The sequence below is a fragment of the Pteropus medius genome, unplaced genomic scaffold (assembly GCF_902729225.1).
Source record: "Pteropus medius unplaced genomic scaffold, Ma_sr-lr_union100, whole genome shotgun sequence".
Classification (NCBI taxonomy): Eukaryota; Metazoa; Chordata; class Mammalia; order Chiroptera; family Pteropodidae; genus Pteropus; species Pteropus medius.
Genome location: NW_024347788.1, coordinates 8,765,652 through 8,786,549, shown reverse-complemented (window position 1 = coordinate 8,786,549; position 20,898 = coordinate 8,765,652). Strand labels below are relative to the sequence as shown.

General features: G+C 39.6%; 2 protein-coding genes across 13 annotated transcripts in view; one reads left to right on the top strand and one right to left on the bottom strand.

Moving 5' to 3' along the window:
* Positions 1–5,223: 5,223 nt before the first annotated feature.
* LACC1 (laccase domain containing 1) lies at positions 5,224–18,464 on the bottom strand. 4 transcript variants are annotated; one of them, XM_039877219.1, is made up of 7 exons: positions 18,336–18,464; positions 16,368–16,991; positions 15,537–15,715; positions 14,628–14,793; positions 11,499–11,724; positions 10,311–10,471; positions 5,224–8,771 (listed from the first exon to the last, which is right to left on the bottom strand). In XM_039877219.1, exons 2-6 carry the CDS (start codon positions 16,927–16,929, stop codon positions 10,312–10,314), a joined length of 1,293 nt encoding a protein of 430 aa, XP_039733153.1. In that variant the 5' UTR covers positions 16,930–16,991; positions 18,336–18,464; the 3' UTR covers positions 5,224–8,771; position 10,311. The 4 variants fall into 4 exon arrangements, with proteins under 4 accessions (XP_039733153.1, XP_039733154.1, XP_039733152.1 ...); XM_039877220.1 differs by lacking the exon at positions 18,336–18,464 and adding an exon at positions 18,142–18,160 and having other exon boundaries at positions 16,368–16,990; XM_039877218.1 differs by lacking the exon at positions 18,336–18,464 and adding an exon at positions 17,718–17,805 and having other exon boundaries at positions 16,368–16,990.
* Positions 18,052–20,898, top strand: part of CCDC122 (coiled-coil domain containing 122) — a 30,452-nt gene continuing 27,605 nt past the window's right edge. For 5 of the 9 annotated variants that reach the window (XM_039877226.1, XM_039877229.1, XM_039877222.1 and 2 more), the window contains exon 1: positions 18,364–18,507. The gene's annotated coding sequence lies outside the window, so the exon portion shown is untranslated. Of the gene's footprint in view, positions 18,071–18,363; positions 18,508–18,588; positions 18,754–20,898 lie in introns of those variants that run through there. The other 4 variants (XM_039877228.1, XM_039877224.1, XM_039877225.1 and 1 more) reach the window with 3 other exon arrangements.

The window sequence follows — 20,898 nt, the reverse complement described above, 5'->3', positions numbered from 1 at the left end:
TTTGCTTCATAAAAAAGAATTTGGAAGTTTTCTTTCTTTTTCTATATTTTGGAACAATTTAAGTAGCACAGGATTTATCAGGTCTTCAAAAGTTCGGTAGAATTCCTCGATGAAATTAATTAGGTCTAAAGGAATTATTGAGGGAGAGGAGAAAGCAGGAACAGATTTGACAACTTTTCAGGGCGTTTAAGTATATTTGCATGAATTATACAAAGTAGTTTTTCTTTCCTTCCTCCACCCCCCGCCTCCTACTCTCTGTTGCAAAGATTATTTCCCCTGTGTCATTTTGTATATTGTGAACTTATACTTCCTCCAATTTGGTCTACTAAATAGCGTGTCTATTTTTGTTGATTTCTTTAACTAGCTTATTTTTTTTAGTTGTTTTAGTTTTTCTCTCTTCCAGCTCATTAATTTCTTCCTTTATTTTTATCAATTCCTTCTGTTTACTTTTAGTTAACCCTTTTTTGTAATCTGTTGAGTTGAAATGTAATTCATGTATTTTTTGTTTCTGTTTCTAAAGGTATTTAATACTTAATAGAAAATGTAAATAACAGTGAATGTAATATAATGTAATATAAGCAACTGATGTTCCTTGTAACACCTCTTCGGCTGTATCTCATGGATTTTAATTTTTTTCGTTACTTTCTAGGAATTCTGGTTCATTTTGTAACCCCTTTTATTTCGGCAGCTCTTACGGCATAGCTGCTCATCTTGCTCTGGCCCTGCTCCTGTTGGTGATTTGGCCACATCCGCCCATACTTTTGGATTCTGAGGGATTTCATGTCACCAACTTTTGTGTGTTTTGTTTTGTTTTGTTTTTTCTTTTTCTTTTGCTGTGTCATTAATTCGTATGTTTGGTTTTCAGTAAGAGTTTCAAAGCGATGATTCAAAACTGCTACTGTGATCACAATAAATTAGTAAGATAACCTCAGTTAAAACTGCAGATATTTTAAAAAGAAGTTAAAGATTATTGCCACAGAACCTACTAACAATTCCTGAAACCTCGGTTCCTTTATAAGGGTTCTGTAAGAAACGACCTTTGCAAGGATAGTTTTACAACCCAGAATCATTTTGTTCTGTTCCGTTTTATTTTGTAACTAGAGAAGAAGGGACTTTTTCCCTCTATCACGTGATTTCTCTTATTTCCTTCACGAACAATTCGAACAGCCTAGAGTTTCATGGCCAGACATAGGAATCCCGTAAGCACTAAGAGAAAAGCAGGCCTGAGCAGCTCAAGACTTACAAGTATGAAAAGTAAAGGAGAGAATAAGAGTTTTAGTGAATGAAAGCTGAGACATACATCACAATGACTGAGTCTTCAAGCCCACATCTCTCTGAGGGGCACCGCGGGGTCCCGATAAAAGAGACCCCCCACTTGGACACTCCAGCGAGGATGATCTGCAACTAATCACCGAACAGTATCGGGGCCAAATTGTCTTCATGTACTTTAAGTAGATGTGATATTCCAAAGATTATAAATTAAAATCTACATAAGTAAAATTATATGAATAAAAACAGAATGAAGAAAAGATAAAGCGGAAACACGTTCCCTCTATATATGTCTTTTATTTCTTCTAGATTGGAAAATTCAAGATGTGATTTCCCACGAAGTTGTTCCAGAACATGAGATTTTTTTCCTGTGTGGAGTCTGCTGAATGGCTAAAGTTGAAAACCATGGCCCCAGATTCCAGGCACAAAAAAGCAGAATTTGGTAATAGGTGGACCCCTAAACGACTCCTGGCACCCTGAAACTATCACCTACCTGCCCAGATTCAGGCTTCGAGGCGGGGAGCTGGCGAGAATTATTTTTAAGAGCATTGTCAGAGTCTTGTGCGTTTCCGGTCCCTTCTCATGGATCTGCCGCCTCCCCCAGCAGAGCCCGCTGCTGCTGAAAAAGGTTCGGAGCCGCACGTGCCCATGCCACCTCAGCAAACCCAACGTTCCCATTCCTCTAAACGCTCTGCCAGACCAGAAGAGCACTCGGCATCCCCAGATGCCAAGCCAAGCCCGGGCTCTAGACCTAGGTCCTTGTCCCTCTCACCCCAAGCAAGGGGGACTGTGTAACCCAAGCGATCAGACGTTTCCTATTTTTCTCTTCCTTATTCTTTGTTCTTTAGCCTATAAAAGCTTCCTACCTTCAGGCTCATTTTGCAGTTCTCCAAATGGAGACTGTCTGCTCCATGAAGTGTTAGAGCTTGTGTCACCTAAATTGTTTCCTTTAATCACTTTTCAACAGAACTAAAGCTGATCATTGAAGCAGCTTTTCTAAACTTAACCCGTGGTCCCCAAGTTTGGGGATTGTGCACTGTGACCTGTGCCTGACTCTCCCATGACAGGCTGAAGAAAAGATGCTGGCTAGTGGTTGGAGCTGCCTAGAATAACAGGGAAGAGAGAAGGTTAAATCGGGAGTAGTCTGTACAGCCACGATATGGATGGGCAAAACCAGGCTCAAGTTTGCTGCAAGCTGGAGGACCACAGCTGGACTAGAACCATCTTTAAAAAACTTTGCCCAGGAGAACAGAGCGGCTGTGCAGAGTGAACCATCAGAGCGGAGTTAAACAGGCAGCTGGACACGGGCACGTGGAGGCAGCGTGGATGAAGCCTCCCGCCCACGCAACCTCTCTCTCGCCCTTCCTTACTCTCAAAACTGGCAACAGCGGGTGGCAAAGATGGGCAAGGGAGGGGACACGGAGAACAAACCAAGCCTTATTCCTCGATGCCCGTCTGGTCCAAGCTGGGGAGAGGAGAAGCTGTAAATTTCGATCCGATTGAACTTGTCAATACTCTAAAATTTAACACAAGTTAGAAACAGGGAAATCTAACGATGGGTAAAGTAACATGGCTGAGCACCTTCAAACAGATCTCCATCACTAATGTTCTTTCCTTAGAATGACTTTAATGTATCCTTATTATTTAAATGAATTCAGCTAAATATTGAAGCTATAAAGGTACCTGGTAGAACTTGACAACACGCACACATCCGGACTTTGTATTGGATCATTGAAGGATTCCTTCCTCACCCTCCCTCCGTTTTTTTCTTCTATAGATATTAGCTGTTTACAGTGTGTTAATATCTTTGCTAGAGACCAAATATATGAAGAGTAAGACATGGTTCTTACTCTGAAGGAGCTCATATTAATAGTAGACAGGAAAACAGAGTAACATTCAAAAATCAGTAAGGACTAGGAAAAATAATGCACAGGACGTCAGCGAGGCAAACGACCAAGGCACATGTTCTGGAAGAGGTGACCCCTGACCCAAGTCTTAGAGGACAACCGTGAGTTATTCAAGGGAAGTGAGGTTGGAATCGCTCTGCATACAGAGCCGGCACTAGGTGTAAAGTCAGGAGGCAAGAGAAATGTGGCTGTGGGAGATCACGGTGACCTCTGTAGGCCCGATGACACAGAAAAAAATCGTTCATGTTTTTACATGTAGCAGAACTTTCCTTATTTGGTAGAAAGTAGAACTTTGCACTGACACGCCCCTCACCCTGCCTAATGGAACAAAGGCTACTGAGCTTCTATATATGGCCTGGCATACTCCTCACTGTGCACATACCACAGACAATGGAACTTCGGTCCTATCTCCATGAGGAACTGGGGGCACACGAGAGGGCTGCATCCATTCACTTAGGAGTGTCTATTGTATACGTCCTTGGTACTGCTCATTTGCTAGTTTTGTAGAAAGCCTAAATGAAAGAAAGTCACCTTGAACCCAATCTGAGTTCTAGCCAGTCTTGGAACGCAAACCAATTTTTGTGGTCTGACCTAACTTCACAGCATGTTCTAGGAAATGAGAAAAATATGGAATGGCTGAAATATATGGCACAGAGTTGGGGGGAGCAGTGGAAGTTGAAGAGATAAGCAGGGGGGAGATCATGACAGCACTTATAAGCTTTAGTGAGTAGGTCTTTGTCTTGGAGACAGTGGAAAACCCATAAAATAATTTCAAAGTCTATAATACGACCCGATTTTGGAGCAATCACTACGGCAGGGTAAGAAAGGATCCAGTGGGGGAGGAGTAATGAGGAGGCTGCTCCGGTGTTGCAGGTGAGAGATAAAGGTCGGAATGTCGGCCGTGGAGAGAGAGAGACACAGGCACAGATGGGACACTCGCAAAGTCGGCAGGGTGGGAAGAGAAGGGCTGAGGGAAGGCGAGGAGTTGAGGAACACTCGGGTTTCCAGATGGGCAACTGCACGAGGAATTTCATTCCCTGAGACGGAACAGCAGAGAGGAACAGGTTTGCCAGAGAAAATGATGAGTTAAGCTGGGAGGGTTTGTGTTTGAGAGGCCCGCAGGACACGTCTAACAAGCAACTCTGTAGCCAAGTCTGAATACGTATTTAAAAGCAGAAAACTCAAAAGAATTCATGTACCCTGTGAACGTGAACTACCAATTATGAAAACAAGAAGGATGGGGAGGCAGATCAGAAAACACGAGTCTAGAACACACGCTAAAGGAAAGTCAAATAGGGAAGTGCTGGTGAGACAGAGAACTGAGCGATGTGATCCAAAACCAGAAATTAAGACAATGGAAGATGCCGAAAGCTCAAAACTCGACTGTCACCATGACCAGACCCATTTTCTACAAATGTGCTCATGAGAGTTATTCTTTTGTTAGAAAGGAATGTGGTATTTTGAGCTATAGAGTCTGCTGGAAATTTTAACTGTTTAATAAAATACAGTGGACATACATAAAGTAAGTGGACACTCCAGGCTTCTGAGAATTAAATAAAATTTAAAAACCTGCCCCCGATACAGAGAGGATATACTTCGCTTCAGGCACTTGGCACAAAGACAAAGGGAATGTGATATAAGCATTTCTTTGTCTTCAAAGAAAATACTAAGAGTATGAAAAGTTTGTCTCCACACAATTGACATGTGATCATCATCATCGCGAGTCCGAACTAAATGTGTCAGTCAGGAAAAAGCGCTGGCAGATTGCCTTTTCCTTTATTAAGCAATGGCCTAGCACGGAGCCACGCCATCACGGATGTCGGCTGACTCATCTTTGAAATCACAAGTTTAAAAACACTGCCTACAGTGGAAATGTGTGTGTTCCAGGCCAGAGTTCTCAGACACATGTGGTAAGCTTGTGGATCACACTTCCCATTCTTTACTGCACGATATGCAAACATTGTTGAGAGAAATCTATAATTCCGCTGCGTCTCATGGTTTTGTGTAAATTTACATTAGCTGAGTGAGGCAAAGAGGCTATATGTCATACATAGAAAATACAAATTTATTTTTTACCATTTAGCATATACACACAGAGATCCATATATACACACACATACTAACAGAGATAGGTACCTGCGAGTACTTTATATATAAAGTGCTGGGCTTCCTCAGATCGGTGGCATGCTCTAAGAGTTCACATGAAAAGTAGGATAAATACATTGTAAGTATAACTTTAGGGCAACCAAGTGAAAACAAATATCAAATCCCACTTGAGATGTAAGGTGATGTAATTCAGATGTCACAGTCATCTTATGTTCCAGCTTCTGAATCCATCGGGTATTATTTATGTTTTTATCATGTGACATAGAATAAGTTTCTCTAAATTTCTCCCCAAAAATCTTCTTATAGAAAAGCGGTTACTGGAGATTCCGTAGAGGGAAATCCAGGTGGCCGAGGGTCCCTAAAGGTTTTTATGTACTTGAACTACAGTATGTTACATCCGAAGTTAAGGGCAACATGCTCATTAACGTTTAATGTGCTCCTTTTTCTTCCGTACAGGGAAATACAGAGATAAAGCCTGGTTCGACTTTATGTCAGGAAAGAGCAGAGCTTTCTGTAGGAACACTACAGCCTAGTTTAAGATCACTTTTCATGTGTTTTATAAAGCAACAGAGTAGAGCATATTTAGTCACTATGCTGCTCTGCACAATTTAAAATTACAATTAAATAAATTTTTGTTTGATAATTGGCACCTCCAAAAAAAATCATGTCATGATCTCTTACTTGATTTCCAAACCTAATTTGTCTTCTTGATAAAATGACAGCTGAGATTTCCTATATGTGGTTAAGCAGCAATGCTTAGATTGAAAACAAAACTTATTAAAAATCATCATTGTGGTTGCAGCCTAAAAGTCCCAGAAACCTATATACAAACGCTTAAGAGTGACAGCAATCGTGTAGAGGCAATACGATATGATTATTTAACAACCTAGTCATTCTGTTTCTGAATTACTAAATCAACATTTTTTCACCCAGTAAAACCAAAGGAGACAATGTGCTTTGCTATAGATAATTCAAAATCACAGGTAATCACACATAATTTTTGTTTTTAAAAATATTTTCATGCACACAGGGAAATACAGCTGCCTAATAGTCTGTGAATTTGTAAACTTGAAACAATATAATGCACAGTGAAGAACTGGAATGTTATCGACCTTTCTCAATGTGTAGTTATTCCTTAGTCTTTAGTATAACCATCAAACAAAAAGAGTAGTTTCATGAGTTTGAAATTGCTACCTTATGTTATGTGTTTAATGTCTTCCCTCAATTGAAGGAAATGAGGTATTTTATTTAAATTTCATAGTGAGCTATGAGTTGCATAGAAGAATTAAACTAACCAAAGAATCAGGTTTTGATAACCTTACAACACATATCGTAGTGTTGAAACTGTTGGTTTATTGACTGTCACCTTTCAATGGATATTAAACATCTTGAGGGCTAGGACTGTATTTTTTTAACTTGTCCTAATACCTCAACAAAATTTTAACAGAATGTATGAGTAAATGATATTAATGAAAAATTGAAATTAAAATTTTAATTTAGATACCTTTGATTAACTGTAAAATCTGAAATGCGATTTGGAGTCGAAGATGTGCATTCAAATCCACTTTTTCACAAATTATGCGATTTTAACCTCCATATTGGTGAGGCTCAATTTTCTCATCTGAATGAAAGGGATAACACATCTAAGTATGTCGGAATAGCTATAAAGGTAAAAATGAGGTCACGTACATGGAAGTCCTTTGTAAATACCAAATGAATGCAATTTTCTGTTATTCTACTGTATATTCATGTAAGAACTATATGTATGAAATAAGAAATCTTAAGATGTAATGTGACAGTTCACATTAAAATATATACTATACCATTTTTTCCCAAATGAAAAATAACTTAATGCCTCTCCTCTTCAGCCTACAAATAAAACCCAACCCCCACAAAACACAAAAACAAAACAAATGAAAAAAACAAAACAAAACACACCCTTCCTTCAAGATACAGCCTGAGTGCTTTATCTTCTCTAGTAAGTTCTGTCACAGAAGACACCTGTGCGTCCCCTTCCCCGGTGAGTCTGACTCTGCCACCATGAGAACAGCTCAGCATGGCTAACCCATTAGTTTCTCCTCAGTCCTCATCTGATCTCTGAAGAATTCTTCTTGAAGAAACCTTCGCATGTTCACTGTACCTCTCACGTGTCCACTGGCTTCTTTCTTCAAAACGACTATACTCGCAATTTTTTTTTTCTTACTTCTTAATGCTTTTTACTGGTTCAGCTTCTTGTTCTTCAAATGCAGGTGTTGGATGAGGTTTCATCCTTGGGTCTCCTTTTTTCTCAGCCTATCATTCTGCTTCAATGGGCAGCCTACTCCAATAGCCTCTAAATCTCAATCTGTTTCCCGGCTCCCTCCTAGGTTCCAAGTCTATATTTCTAATTGTTGACCGAATATCTCCACCTGGATGTACTCTGTTCTGCATGTCAAACTTATTTTCCTTCTTCCTCGTCTCAAATCTCCTCTGTCTCTTTGCTGTCACTCTTGGTCGTCGGCCGAGCAGAAATCTTGGAGTCACCAATGATTTCACTCCCTCCCCACTCATCTCCATTATCTATTAACAACTTACTGATTCCATCTCTGAAAGGTCTCCCTAATCCACCTACTCTCTTCTCCATTTTAATGTCCAATACCTTCATTCACGCTTCATTATTTCCTTTATAAAGTATTCTGGCTGCCTCTGAACTAGTCTCTCTGCTTTGGTCTCACAATTTAAATCTATCCTGTTAAACATGATGTCAAGGAAATACAGACACTCCTCTACTTTTCATACCTACTCTTTGCCTGGGAAATAAACTCCCAACTCTTTGACCTGGCATTTAAGACCCTAGATAATCTGCTTCCAGCCTGTTTTTCCAGTTAACTCCTGTCCACACCCTTCTCCCTCTAAAACACATGATATGCTTTCAGTTTCATGCTCCAGTTCATGGTGTTCTCTCGACCTGTTACAGTAGTTTCTTATTTGTCAAAAGCTCATACATCTTTCAGACCCATGTGATCTCATTTTCTCTGTAATATCTTCTCTATCCTGCCTTCCAGAAAGAATTAATCCTGCCTCCTTCTGGACTCTTCTACTGCTATTAAAATTAAAGTGTTAGAAGTTTTTAATTCCTCTGGTGCATTAGATTCAAATAGGAAAAGTCTTACCTTTCTTTCACCTATGCTTCAGACAATGACTGACAAATAGAAGGGAATCTGTAAATACAGAACTGAACGGACCGATTCCTGATTTATGTAACAAACAGAACCAACTTTAAGAATACTCCTCATCTGTATAAAATGTATAAACCACATCATGCTAATTTTTTTGTCAGTTATTGTTAGAATCAAACGAAAATCATTTAGCTTTGGATAATACTGGAATTTTAACCTAAAGATAAATTATCCATTGTAATGGATTAAGGAAATCAAACAGCTAAATTTCTCCTTTGCAGTCAGTTTGGAAGAAGGCAGGAAACAGTTACATAGAAATCCAGTCAAGTTCCTGTAAAAATAAATAGAAATCAAATATGAGATCCTTCCTAGTACTATAGGAATATCAAAGGAAAGATCACTTAGTTTTTTAAAGTCTTTTGTATGTTAAAGGGTTAAAGATATTTTGAAGACTAAAAATAATATTCAGTTAAAAGTAACCTTAAGGAAAATTACATACATGCTACAGGACCAGTGCTAAATCACTGTCATGAAATATTTTTGTAGAACTCTGAAAAAAAACTATCTCTAATAAATGATAATTTTACAAAATTACACTCTGTCCTGCTCTATGATGTAGATCAGACGTCAGTAAACTACAGCCTGTGGGCCAAATCTGGCCCGTCACCTGTTTTTATAAATAAAGTTTAACTGAAACACGGCCACACTCATTTGTTTCTGTACTGTTCCTGTCTGCTTTTGCTCTGCACAGTTGAGTAGTCGAGACAGAGACTGTATGTCTCACAAAGTCTAAAATATTTACTGTCTGTCCCTTTAAAGAAAATTGGCCAATTACAGACAATCAGTTGGAAATCTAGTTGAAAACCAAGCCAGTTTGTGTATGTGAGAGTATCTTATTATTCTAGAATTTAGAATCTTTATGCAAATATGTCATCTCAAAAGGCAAAAAAAAATTTTTTTAAAGAAAGATATCAGGATGTTATGGTCTAGCAATCCCTCTTCTGGGTATCTACCTGAAATTTTTGAAAATGCTTATACATAAAGATATATGCACCCCTATGTTCACTGAAGCATTACTCGTAATAGCCAAGACATGGAAATAACCTAAGTGTCTTTTGACCAATGATTGGATAAAGAAGATACAGTACATATATACAACAGAATCCTACTCAGCCATAAGAAAGATGAAATATGACCATTTGCAACAACATGGATGGATCTTGAGAGTATCATGCTAAGGGAAATAAGTCAGATGGAAAAGGGTAAGAACCATATGATTTCACTCATATGTGGGATATACAAAAACAAACAAACAAACAAACAAATTCATAGACACAGACAATAGCATGGTGGTAACGAGAGGGGAAGGAAGTGGGGGGAGGATGAAGAGGGTTGAGGGGGTCAAATATATGACATAAGGAGACTAAATTTTGCATGCTGAGCACACGATGCAATATAGAGACGATGAATTATAAAACTGTACACCTGAAACTTATATAGTATAATGAAGCAATGTGACCCTGATGAATTTACTTTTTTAAAAAAGGATCTTATGATTGCAAATGTATAGATGTCAACTACAAAGGAGTGATAAAGGGCATATATACAGGATTTTTTTAAGAATAAATTATTTTATTTCTGTATCTTCAGCGCATGCCTGCCTGATCGGGGACAAAGAGTGGCTGCTCTTGACATGAGAGTATGTCACTGCAAATTAACTTTTCTACCTAACTTAACTAAAAAGTGGAAACTTAATTCTTTCTAGAGGAACAAAGGAGTAAAGTTCAACACAATTTATTTTTTAAAATCAAGGGAGGGAAAGGTAAAAGAAGAGGGAGAGAGGGGAGGGGGGAGAGAGAACCTACTGTACCTCATTCTCTGATTGATATGAAGCCAATCTGCGTGCCAAAATTAAGGCCATCTCGGACGTGGGAGAAGAACTTCTCAGGATGGCAGGATGTACAGAGGCTGAGATCCTGTTTCTGGTCCTGAATATTCTGCGGTAGAATTCCTCCCCGTTCTAGAAGAATCCTTAGGATAAAGATTTTTCACAGGACGGCAAGAGTTTATGTTACCAGTAATAGCCAACGCAGTATGAAAAAAGTATGCATATTGGTGTAAAAGAATTCTGGGAAAGATACGCTTGGAACAATGCCCATTGCTATTCGGTTTCAGAACACGGACTAGTTAGAAAATGGCAGATTTTATCACCGTTTATCACCTAAGTTCATATAGGAACTACAGAACTTTCCATATTGTCCTGCAGACATGGTCTGGGCACAGCATTTTGCAATCAAAATCGGGTAACTTTAAAGAAGAAACTTTAAAGCTACCAGAGTCTTTGTAGTCAAGATTCATTCGATTCAGACAGAGTGTGCTTTTTAGTTATTTGGACCTCCCATCTCCTTTCCTCATATTACCAGATTTTTCTCAGAAAACCTTTTTCATAGACTTTATGATGTGAAATATGACCATAAATTAGTGACATTAATTCTACAAGTTACATTTAAGAATCAATTTCAATCCTTTCTATTATGTGCTAAATGAGGCAGAATCTGGGCAAAGTTTTGCTGACTGGAATAGAAACATGATTCAAATCAGACATCAATTTTCCTTTGTAGAAAGGACAAATAATTTTTCACAGCTATTAAGAGCAAAACTTCATAAATACAAAATATATTCCTCTAGTTAATTAGAGAACATAAATAATTTTAAAATATTAGCTTCCTGAGAGTTTATTATATTTGGGAGAATTTAACCTAGGAATGACTATAAAGTAAATAAAGTACATGCCAACTCTTCTATATGAACTTTAAAAGTATATTTCCGAAAACTATATACCAACTGTTTCTTCTTCCTTCGCTTTTAAATCAGCCAGGAAAATTTCTGTTATTAAAACTTAGGTGAGAATAGATTTCATATTTAAAATGAGCTTTTGCGTACATGTATATGTCAGCTATTGAAATATCTGCCACATGAATTTTTCTTGGATTTACTAACAGTTTAGAAGCAATAAGCGATAACCACTCTTGCAGTTCCGGAGTGACATCAAACACACCTGGTGGCTTTCCGAATGTCGACGTAGGGATCCGGGGAGTCGAAGAGCCGCACGCACGCAGGGTCAAGGTTATGAAATGCTGCGGCTGAGTCCCTTGGAAGAGTAAAACAGCAAGGGCCTACCGAAGGCCCCAGTACGACAATAATATCGTCCAAACTACAGCCATATTCTGCTATCATAGCATTCACTGTAGCCATAGCAACACCTAACAAAGTACCTTTCCAACCTGACAAATGGGAAGAAAAAGAGGGAAGGAAAGTTAAAACATGACAAAATTTCACCTTAATTTAAACCTAAGTTAAAAATGAGCAGTCAGTTTATGTGTTTTCCAAAGTCCAGAAATAATAAATGAATCACAAAATTAATAATGCTAAATAATCAATTAACTAATTAAAATACTCAGTTTTAAATGAGGTATACTATACATAGAGCCTGACACAGAAGAGACATTTAATGGGGGGCGGGGTCCGTCCATTTCCTTTAAAAAATGTTCTATACTTTTCATTTCCACTGGGTGTACCTTCTTAGTCTTCTCTCTCTCTCCTTCCCTCACCGTTTTCTCCACATTTTAAAAAGTTGTGGAAAAAACATAATGTTTACCGTTTTAGAGTACACACTTCAATAGTATTAAGTCTACTTACATTGTTGTGCAACCAATTTCTGTTTTCATCTTGCAAAACTGAAACCTCATACAAGTTATCAAACAGTAAAACTCCCTCGCCACCTTCTCACAGTGCCTAGCAGCCACCATTCGACTTTCTGCTTCTGTGAAACTGACTACTGCAGATACTTCATATAAATGAAATCACATATATTTGTCTTTTTGTGACTGGCTTATTTCACCTAGCATAATGTCCTCGAGGTTTACTCCAGTTGTAGTATGTGTCAAGATTTCCTTCTTTCTAAAGGCTGCATAATATTCCATTGTATGGATATATCACGTTTGCTTATCCATTAATCCATCAATGGACGATTAAGTAGCTATGACCTCTTGGCTATTGTGAATAATGCTGCTATTAGCAACAGGTATGCAAATATCTCATTGAGATCCTGCTTTCAATTCTTTTGGATAGATACTCAGAAGTGGCTTGCTGGATGTAATTGTTTTAAAATTTTTGAGGAAACATGGTATCATTTTCCATAGCAGCTGCACCATTTTACATTCCCACAAACAGTGCATCTGGATCCAATTTCTCCACAACCTCACCGAATCTTGTTATTGCCCGTTTTTTATTTTTATTTTTATTTTTAATATTAGCCATCCTCTTGGGTGTGAAGTGATGTCTCTTTGTGGTTTTGATTTGCATTTTCCTAATTATTAATGATGCTGAGCATCTTTTCACATGCTTGTTGGTTATTTGCATATTGTCTTCGGAGACATGTGTATTCAAGTCCTTTGTTCATTTTTAACCAGGTTATTTTGCTGTTGTTGTTATGTTTCTTTAAATAGTCTAGATAATAACCCATTGTCAGATACATGAGTTGCAAATATTTTCTTCTATTCTTTGAGCTGCCTTTTCACTTTGTTGTGTCTTCTGATGCAGAGAAATTTTTAACTTTGATGAAATCCAATTTACCTCTTTTTAATTTTGTTGCTTGTGCTTTTGCTGTCATCCCTAAGAAACCATTGCCCAATCCAAGATCTCAAAGATTAATACTTGTTTTCTTTTACGAGTTTTATAGTTTTAGCTTTTAACTTTGGTTCTCTGATCCATTTTGAGTTAAATTTTTATATATGATGTAGAATGGTAAGGCTCTACCATCCGTTTTGTTTGTTTGTTTGTTTGTTTGTTTGTTTGCATGTGAATATCCAGTTTTCCCAGCACCATTTGTCAAAGCGATTGTGCTCTCGTATTGTACAGTCCAGGCGCGCGGTCAGAAATCACTTGACCATATATGTGAGGGTTTATTTCTGGGCTCTCTACTCTATTCTATTGTTCTATATGTTTATCTTTATGCTAGTACCATAACGTTTGATTGCTGTAGCTTCATAACGAGTTTTGAAATAAGAAAGTGTGACACCCCTCGCTTCAAATTTCTTTTTCAATAGTTTCATTTTGACAGCTTTAGCTTTGATTCGATATTTTAAAACTTAATGTTTTAAAACCTAAAAAGTAACAAACAATATTATTTTTTATATCCAAGAAGATTCAAATTTTAAATAACTTTTGACAATGTCAAATACTAATCCCAACTTCTAGTCAACTAATTCTATTATTTTAGCTAGATCAAAAGAAAAATATGCAACTTTCTTATTTATCTATGTCCTGACAAGCAAAGTTGCCACAGATTTTCAAGCAGAAGGAAATCCAAAAGATCATTTCTCATTTCACATAGAATCATCAACACTGATTAACCTAAAAAGTATTTTAAAACACCTCCGGAAAACAGAATTCCATAACTTTAATATGTCATCAAAAAATTCTTCTTTGTTCTTATCTTCGGAGAATAGTTAAAGCCACCAGACTATAGTCATTAGCAGAGTCAGGAATATACTTGAGATTTTTCAAAGCATAAAACATAACTTTACCTTTGTTCGGTAAAATTTTTTCACATTAAATACCGCATTTGGTAAAACTAAACTAAATGCAGTTTTCCAAACATTTCTCGCTTTCTCTTACCCCCATACTTTTACACGTGCTGCTGCATCTCATGAGCGCCTTTCTGCAACATGTCCAACCTTCCTATGCCCCATATAGCCATGACTTCAAGGCTTCTCAACCAGAGCAAGTACCACTCCCTGGGAGTGTTTTCAAAAGCATAGAGGCTTTTTTTTTTTTTTTTAAATTATGACAACCGAGAATTTTGAAGGCCAAGCAAACTATCAGCAGTGTAAGATTATCTTGTCCAAAATGTTAACAGCATCCCCAATGAAAAACACTGGCACCTAGCCAAACCCTACAAATTCCTCAGGAATCAGCCTAGGTACTACTTCTTTTGGGAATTCCACTCTGATTCATATAATCTGACTTAGATACTTCTGCTTCCATAATAGGAGTGTGCTGAACCTACCCCTATCACCAAGTAAAGTAATTAACTGCTCATTTATTTCATGCCCAGCAGAAAGGAATATTTTTTTCTATACTACAAAACTGGTAAAATCCTATATGCTTAGTTAAGTTTACGTACCAGAGTGAGCCACGCCGCATGCTTTTTTGACCGGATCTGCAAAAACTATCGGTATACAGTCAGCACCAAGAGCCGCTATTGTGACTCCCCTCTGATTTGTGGTTATTCCGTCATAAGATTCAGGCTCCTTCCTTCCCATGACCCAGACGTCATTGGCATGATCAGTCTAATAGCAAAGATGTGCAATTAAAACGTTTTGAAGGTAAGATTTCTCACACCATAAGCTTTTCTGAAAGTATTATTTTGTACAAAATAACATAACTAGTTTAAGATTACTAATCATTAAATATATCACTTCTATACATGGTAAAATACCAAATTTACTTATCACCTAACTTTTGGTATTATAATCTCTGCATATTTTATTCAAAGGAAAGCTGACTTTAACATTTAAAAATTCAATATTGTCCATCATGAACGCCTCCCATTAGAGATGGGTCTCTATGTGCAGTACTTTCCACAAAGAACTAATCCATGGAAAGAAATTAATTACCAAGTCAATAATATTTTTACTCTTCCTAGACTCAAGTCAAGTTAGAATTCTGTAAGAAATAAGGCATTATCTCATCGATTGTACCCTAAGTTCCTCCTGGTGTGGATTTAGAAAAACATGGCCTTTCTTTTCCACCATTTGGGAACCTTCCTTCCAAATCTAAAAGGGCAGTGGTACTGTACAATATGAGAATTAACTACATTTTCAGATGTGAGAAGCTCCACGTGAAATACATACATCACAGAGCTGATTGTTAGGCTATGGTATACAGAGCTAAGAAAAACAAGAATTATCCTAAAGTTTTAGATAAAACACCGACCAGATGCAAAAGCTAAATAGCCTGATTAAAGCCCAGTAGTCATTAGCAGAGTCAAGAATATACTTCAGATTTTTCAAAGTATGAAACATAACTTTACCTTTATTCGGTAAAATTTTTTTGCATCGAATCCTGCAGCAGTCCCCAGCCGACGCAGGTTTTCTTGAACAACGACCTTGGGATCTCTCCGTTTGGAACTGCTGAAGAGATTGAATGAACTGAGAGTTGGTATATAAGATATCCCACCAGTCCTCGTAGTAAATCCATGAATGAAGATATCTGTTGAAGATAAGTACCGAAAATTAAGAATGTGCTCTACGAAAGACAATAAAAAGCACGATAAGCCCTGTCTCTCAGGAAGACCTCCCTGATCATCTCAGCCTGCATCTGTTTATCTGGTATGTAATTTCCAAAGCCCTTCCCTGTGTTATTATGCACTGCTTTATGTTTACCTTTCCTATGGGGTTACTGCTCTTCAAAGGGTATCTTCTGTCCCATTTTTCTTTGCTATACCCCAAAACATATAGCTCATAGTAAATATCATTTAACTAAGAAGTCAGTTTGACTGTTTTAAATGTCACTCTTTCGTTAAGGGTCAAGGTGCCAATACGTTAAGGTTTCAGAATTGCTAAACAGGAGATGATTAAGAGTCATAAAGCTCATTTTAAAGGCAGCCTGGGGACTTGTCTTAAAGCTGAATTTGTCTTAAAGCAAATTTATTTATTTAGGGTGGCTTTGAAGGGACTATCCCTTGATGTCCCTGGACATCCTTAATACTATCCATGACATTTCCATGCTTCAATCAATGTTAATGAGCACATAAACCTCAAAGCAGTCTACAAAAGAAAGGAGGAAAAAAGGTGAAAGGCTTCTTAACAAAAGGCTGCTTTTCATGTGCATGGTGAAAACAACCAATAACTGTTTAATGTACCTGAGATCAATGGAGATGTGATAATGGTTAACTCTCCTTTAAGTGCTGGCAGACTTCTCAAATATGTTTCGACTTCGTTCTGGATTTCTTCTAGTTCTTGAGCTGTGATCTTGTCTATTTCTGTGGACTGTTTCAAAAGACTTCCCCTTAAAGTCACCTGTAAATCTTCAAATTCAAAATTGTAAACATCAGTGAAGAGTTGATCAATAAAAGCCTTCATTAAGTTCTTCCGGTGCATAGGTACAATTACCTTAATGCTGCTCAGATTTTTTTCATCAATTTTTTGTTTAATGGTATACAAACAGGCAGCCATGCTGGGATTGCTAACAGTCTCAAATTCTCTGAAGAGAGTTGATAATCCATTGCTTGTTTCTACTTCATAGTTATCATGGTCACTGTCTCTTTCACAGCCGATGTTACCGCAACGTATTATGCAAAGGAACTTGGCCTTGGCAGCGTGGTGGTACTGAACAGCATTCAACGTCTTCAGCAATGTCTGATGATAGCTTTTCTGAGAGTTCAATTTCAAACCAAAGAGATCAATCAACACTGCTTCTGCCATCCTTCAGTAACCTTATGACGTTCTTCAAAGAAAACTTTTGTGCCCCCCCGCCCCGAATCACCTGTAAAGAAAAATTAGCATAAATAAGAATACAATTTTATATCAATTTTCTAATAGTTAAAACAGAAATTTGTGGCTGGGAAAAAATTGCATTGATCTAAAAATAGAACCAAAATTGTAAATATAGAACCCTCCCAGAAAAGCTAGTCCATTGTTTGTCATAAGAGAATCATGACAATTAATGCAAAGCCAAGTCTTAATCCATTTCCTGAAAGCAGATGTACATTTTCCCAGTAAAACAACAGTTCCTGTTTTTGTTTTGTGTTTTCATATAGCAAATTTTCAATAAGGAATTACTTGCTCACTTAGACAAAGTCCTGTTTTTTAATTACTTGGTGTCTATTTATGTGCTATATGATTAATTCTGACATGACTTGCATGTTAAGTCACATCCCTTCATATGAAATACCGGGGCCTTAAATTCAACATGTTAAACGGAGCTAAACTTTCAAATCGCGTTTTTAAGAGAGAAAAATTGAAACGACAGATACATTTCCCTCCAGGATTTACACAATACTCAGGTGTGACAATGAGCGCAACGGCGACTGTGATTTGGGGCAGACCTGCTTCCTATCTGCTTTCCTACTCATCGCCGCCGCGAGATTTTCTCACCTCCAGCCCTTGTCCTCCCACCCCACGCCATCGTCTCTCTTTGGAGACACGTTTTCTTGACCCCCTTTGCCCCCGACGGTTTTCTCCCGCCGCCACCCCTAACTTCGACTCCCTACCGTACACGGATCCCGCTCAAGTTCATCTCGTCAGTTTCGAAAAACTTGAGGAGATTGGCGACGCGGGGCGGGGCGGGGCGGGGCGGGGTGGGGTGAATCCCCGGAACGCGCCCGTCACCGCCCGGCACCGCCCCCCGACGCCCCTCCGGCACCGCCCACCCCTGACGCCCCCTCCGGCCTGGCCCCGCCCCCGCCTCCCCGCTCCGCCCCAGACGCCCCTTCGGCCGCCCCGACGCCCCTCCGACTAGCTCCGCCCCCGACACCCGGACGCCCCGCCCCCTCGGGACTTCCGGGCGCGCCACGCACGCGCGGCGGTATCTCTGCGAGTCGCGCACCCGTCTGCGACGAGCTCGGTCAGGCTCTGCTACCCCCGCCCCGCCCCGCCCCGCGCCCCCGCGAAGCCGGGAAGTCCCGAGCGGGTCACCTGAGGTCGAAAGCCCGATCCCCGCGTCTCCGCCCGCGGCGCCTCGCCCGCCCCCGCGGACCGGCGTCGGCCCGGTGCGCCCCGCAGGCGGAGCGCGCGGGCAGTCCCGAAGGCACCCGAGCGGCCTCAGCGGTTCCGGGCCAGGCTGGCCCGGCGGGCCCGCGGGCGGGAGGCCGGGACACCCCGCACACTCACTCCTCTGCGAGGGCAGGCCCTGTCCCCAAGGCCGCATTCCTTCCAGAGCCGCTCGAGCACCGGTCGCTGTCCCAGCCACGTGTGCCCGGCGCACTTGTCTGTAGTCACCGGAGCCCAGGCCCGGGGACCGCGCTGTGTCAGCACTTGGCAGTCCGTCCGTCCAAGATTCAAGTAATGGGCCTCCTCGTGGTGGTGGTGGTGGTTTTTTTTTTTTGGTTGTTTGTTTTTGATGGTTTTGTTTCCGCAAGCTGGTCCTCCCTGTGCCTGCCGTTTGTCTGTCCCCGCCTTTCTCCTGACTGGACCAACACTGCACAGCTCCTTCACTTGCGTTGACAGACGGGTGTCCCGTACGCCCCTTCAAAAGTAGTGCCAGGTGTAGAAAAGCAGAAGGCGCCGACCGTTGAGAGCGTGACAAAGGTGCAAAGTAGCATCCTTTATCAGCCCTCCAAGAGTAGAACGTTCTTTTCTTTTAAAAAATTGAGCAGATACCATGTGGAAGGCAGATGCTATGGTAAAGGGAGAATATAGCCAGTTCGGAGAGCAGGAGAAACGGTGTCCTCTGTGGAGCTGGTCATGATGGCGGCGCGGTCCCCTTTACGGTGGCTCAGAAATGCTGGAGGACCTTTACCTGAAGGAGAAAGAAATTCGGCTCTGTGGGAGCTCAGGGCAGCACCTGGGGGTGGGCAAGCGCCTCTCTTCTGTTTGACCAGAGAACGGGATCACCAACCCTAAATAGGAACCTGCTGTTCAGCATCCCCGGCAGATGTTTTTGTCACAATTTGTATTTTCACTCTTTTCTCTGGACATTTGTTAAGAGCCCTGAGTGGTACATGGTACACCTGATGGGACGGGCACGCTGCCCTGAGCTTGTTCCGTGTTAAATATTCCCTTAAGCAACATAGAGATCTTTTAGTTACGAAGCCGGGTTTAAACATTTATCCCTGTTTTTATAGACAATGATGGCAGTTCATTTTCTTTCATGTTACAAGTAGTGGCACTAAAAAATTTTTTAAAAATACACAATACTGAAGCTGTCAGGGAAGAGAGAGTTTGTTGCTCTATTTTATTTACATACCATTTCCTTTCACCATCTGGTGACACGCTCCTGCACTCTTACCTCATCTCCAGTCACGCCACTCCAGGTTCTGAGTCCTGGCTGCACATCAAAACTACATGTAGAACTTAAAAAAAATTTAGGGACTCCACTCCTTTGCAACAAAATCTCAGAGTCAAGTGTAGGCATGTTTTGCTTTACTGTTTTGTTTTGTTTTTATCTCTACAGATGATTCAAATCCATAATTAGGTTTGAAAAACAACTGCCCTATTCCCTAGCCATTCAAAGTCAAGGCTGTTCCTTGGGTGGGCCGCATGATTTCATCTTTTGTGTATGCTGTTCCTTCTACTTAGAACACCCTTCTCTTGATGTAATATTTAACTGTTACTTGTTCAAGACCTTTCAAGCACAAATGTAACCTTCCCTGAATCTCATATATTGCTTTTTATTTAGCATTTTGGTCATATGAAAGAAGCCCTCTCATAGGTGCAGTCTGGACCCATAGCCAAGCAATAAATTGAAAAAAATAGATTAAACATTGACTTATACACTATACACCAAAACTTGTATATTAATTATATCTGAATGAAGCTGTTTAAAAGAAAAGTCAATTAAACAGAGTGAAAAAATATAAGTCCCTTAAACAACTGTATACCCACTTGCCAATATATTGAGGAAGTCCAAGACTTACTTTGCATATGGCCTGCTCATGAGAGTTCTACACTGTATGTCTCGCATAAACTGTACCTCTAAACCATTAGCTAAGAGTTCCCAAGATTTTGTTTATTTACAAGGAATATAACTTAAGGCACTTGAGAAGCTATCTGAGTACAGATTTCTTCTCTATAATCTTTCGTAGTTACTTCCCACATTCAAACAACTCGGATTTATTGGGTCTTTCCAAAATATTAAACAGATTTTAAGAAAACAAACTTAATTTCCACACTACTTCCCTGGTTTACGTAACATTTCATTAAATTACAAAAGCATAGTCACAAGTACAACTGGCATAAACAGGTTTGGGAACAAACACAAGTAACTCTGGCAGATCGAACAGGTCGACTGGTATTAAGGAGTGGGCAGGCTCACTAGAAAGTAGCTTTCTAGCCATTCAGCGTGTAGCGCAAGCATTCAGCATGATGGGGGAATTAGTAGTTTATGATTTACAAAGGAAGAATGAGTTAACTGTAAGGGGTTAAGTGTAATTAGACTTAGAGATTGTCTACTGTAGCTCCTACATTTTAATTATTTGATTATGTGTGTAATGCCTGCTATTAAGAGGAACCGTTGGGAAATCCCCAGACATTCTTATATCATCATGTAAATCTTCTCATGAAAACCAGTGGGATTTTCATAATCTAAACAGTTGTTTTTAAGCCATTTATACTAAGGTTTCTGGGTACTTCCAGAAAAGGACATATAACATGCTAATTTTCTGGTTAAAATCTTCGTCGGTTTCCTAAGGTTGCCATGACAAATTACCACATGTTAAAAAAACAAAAATGCAT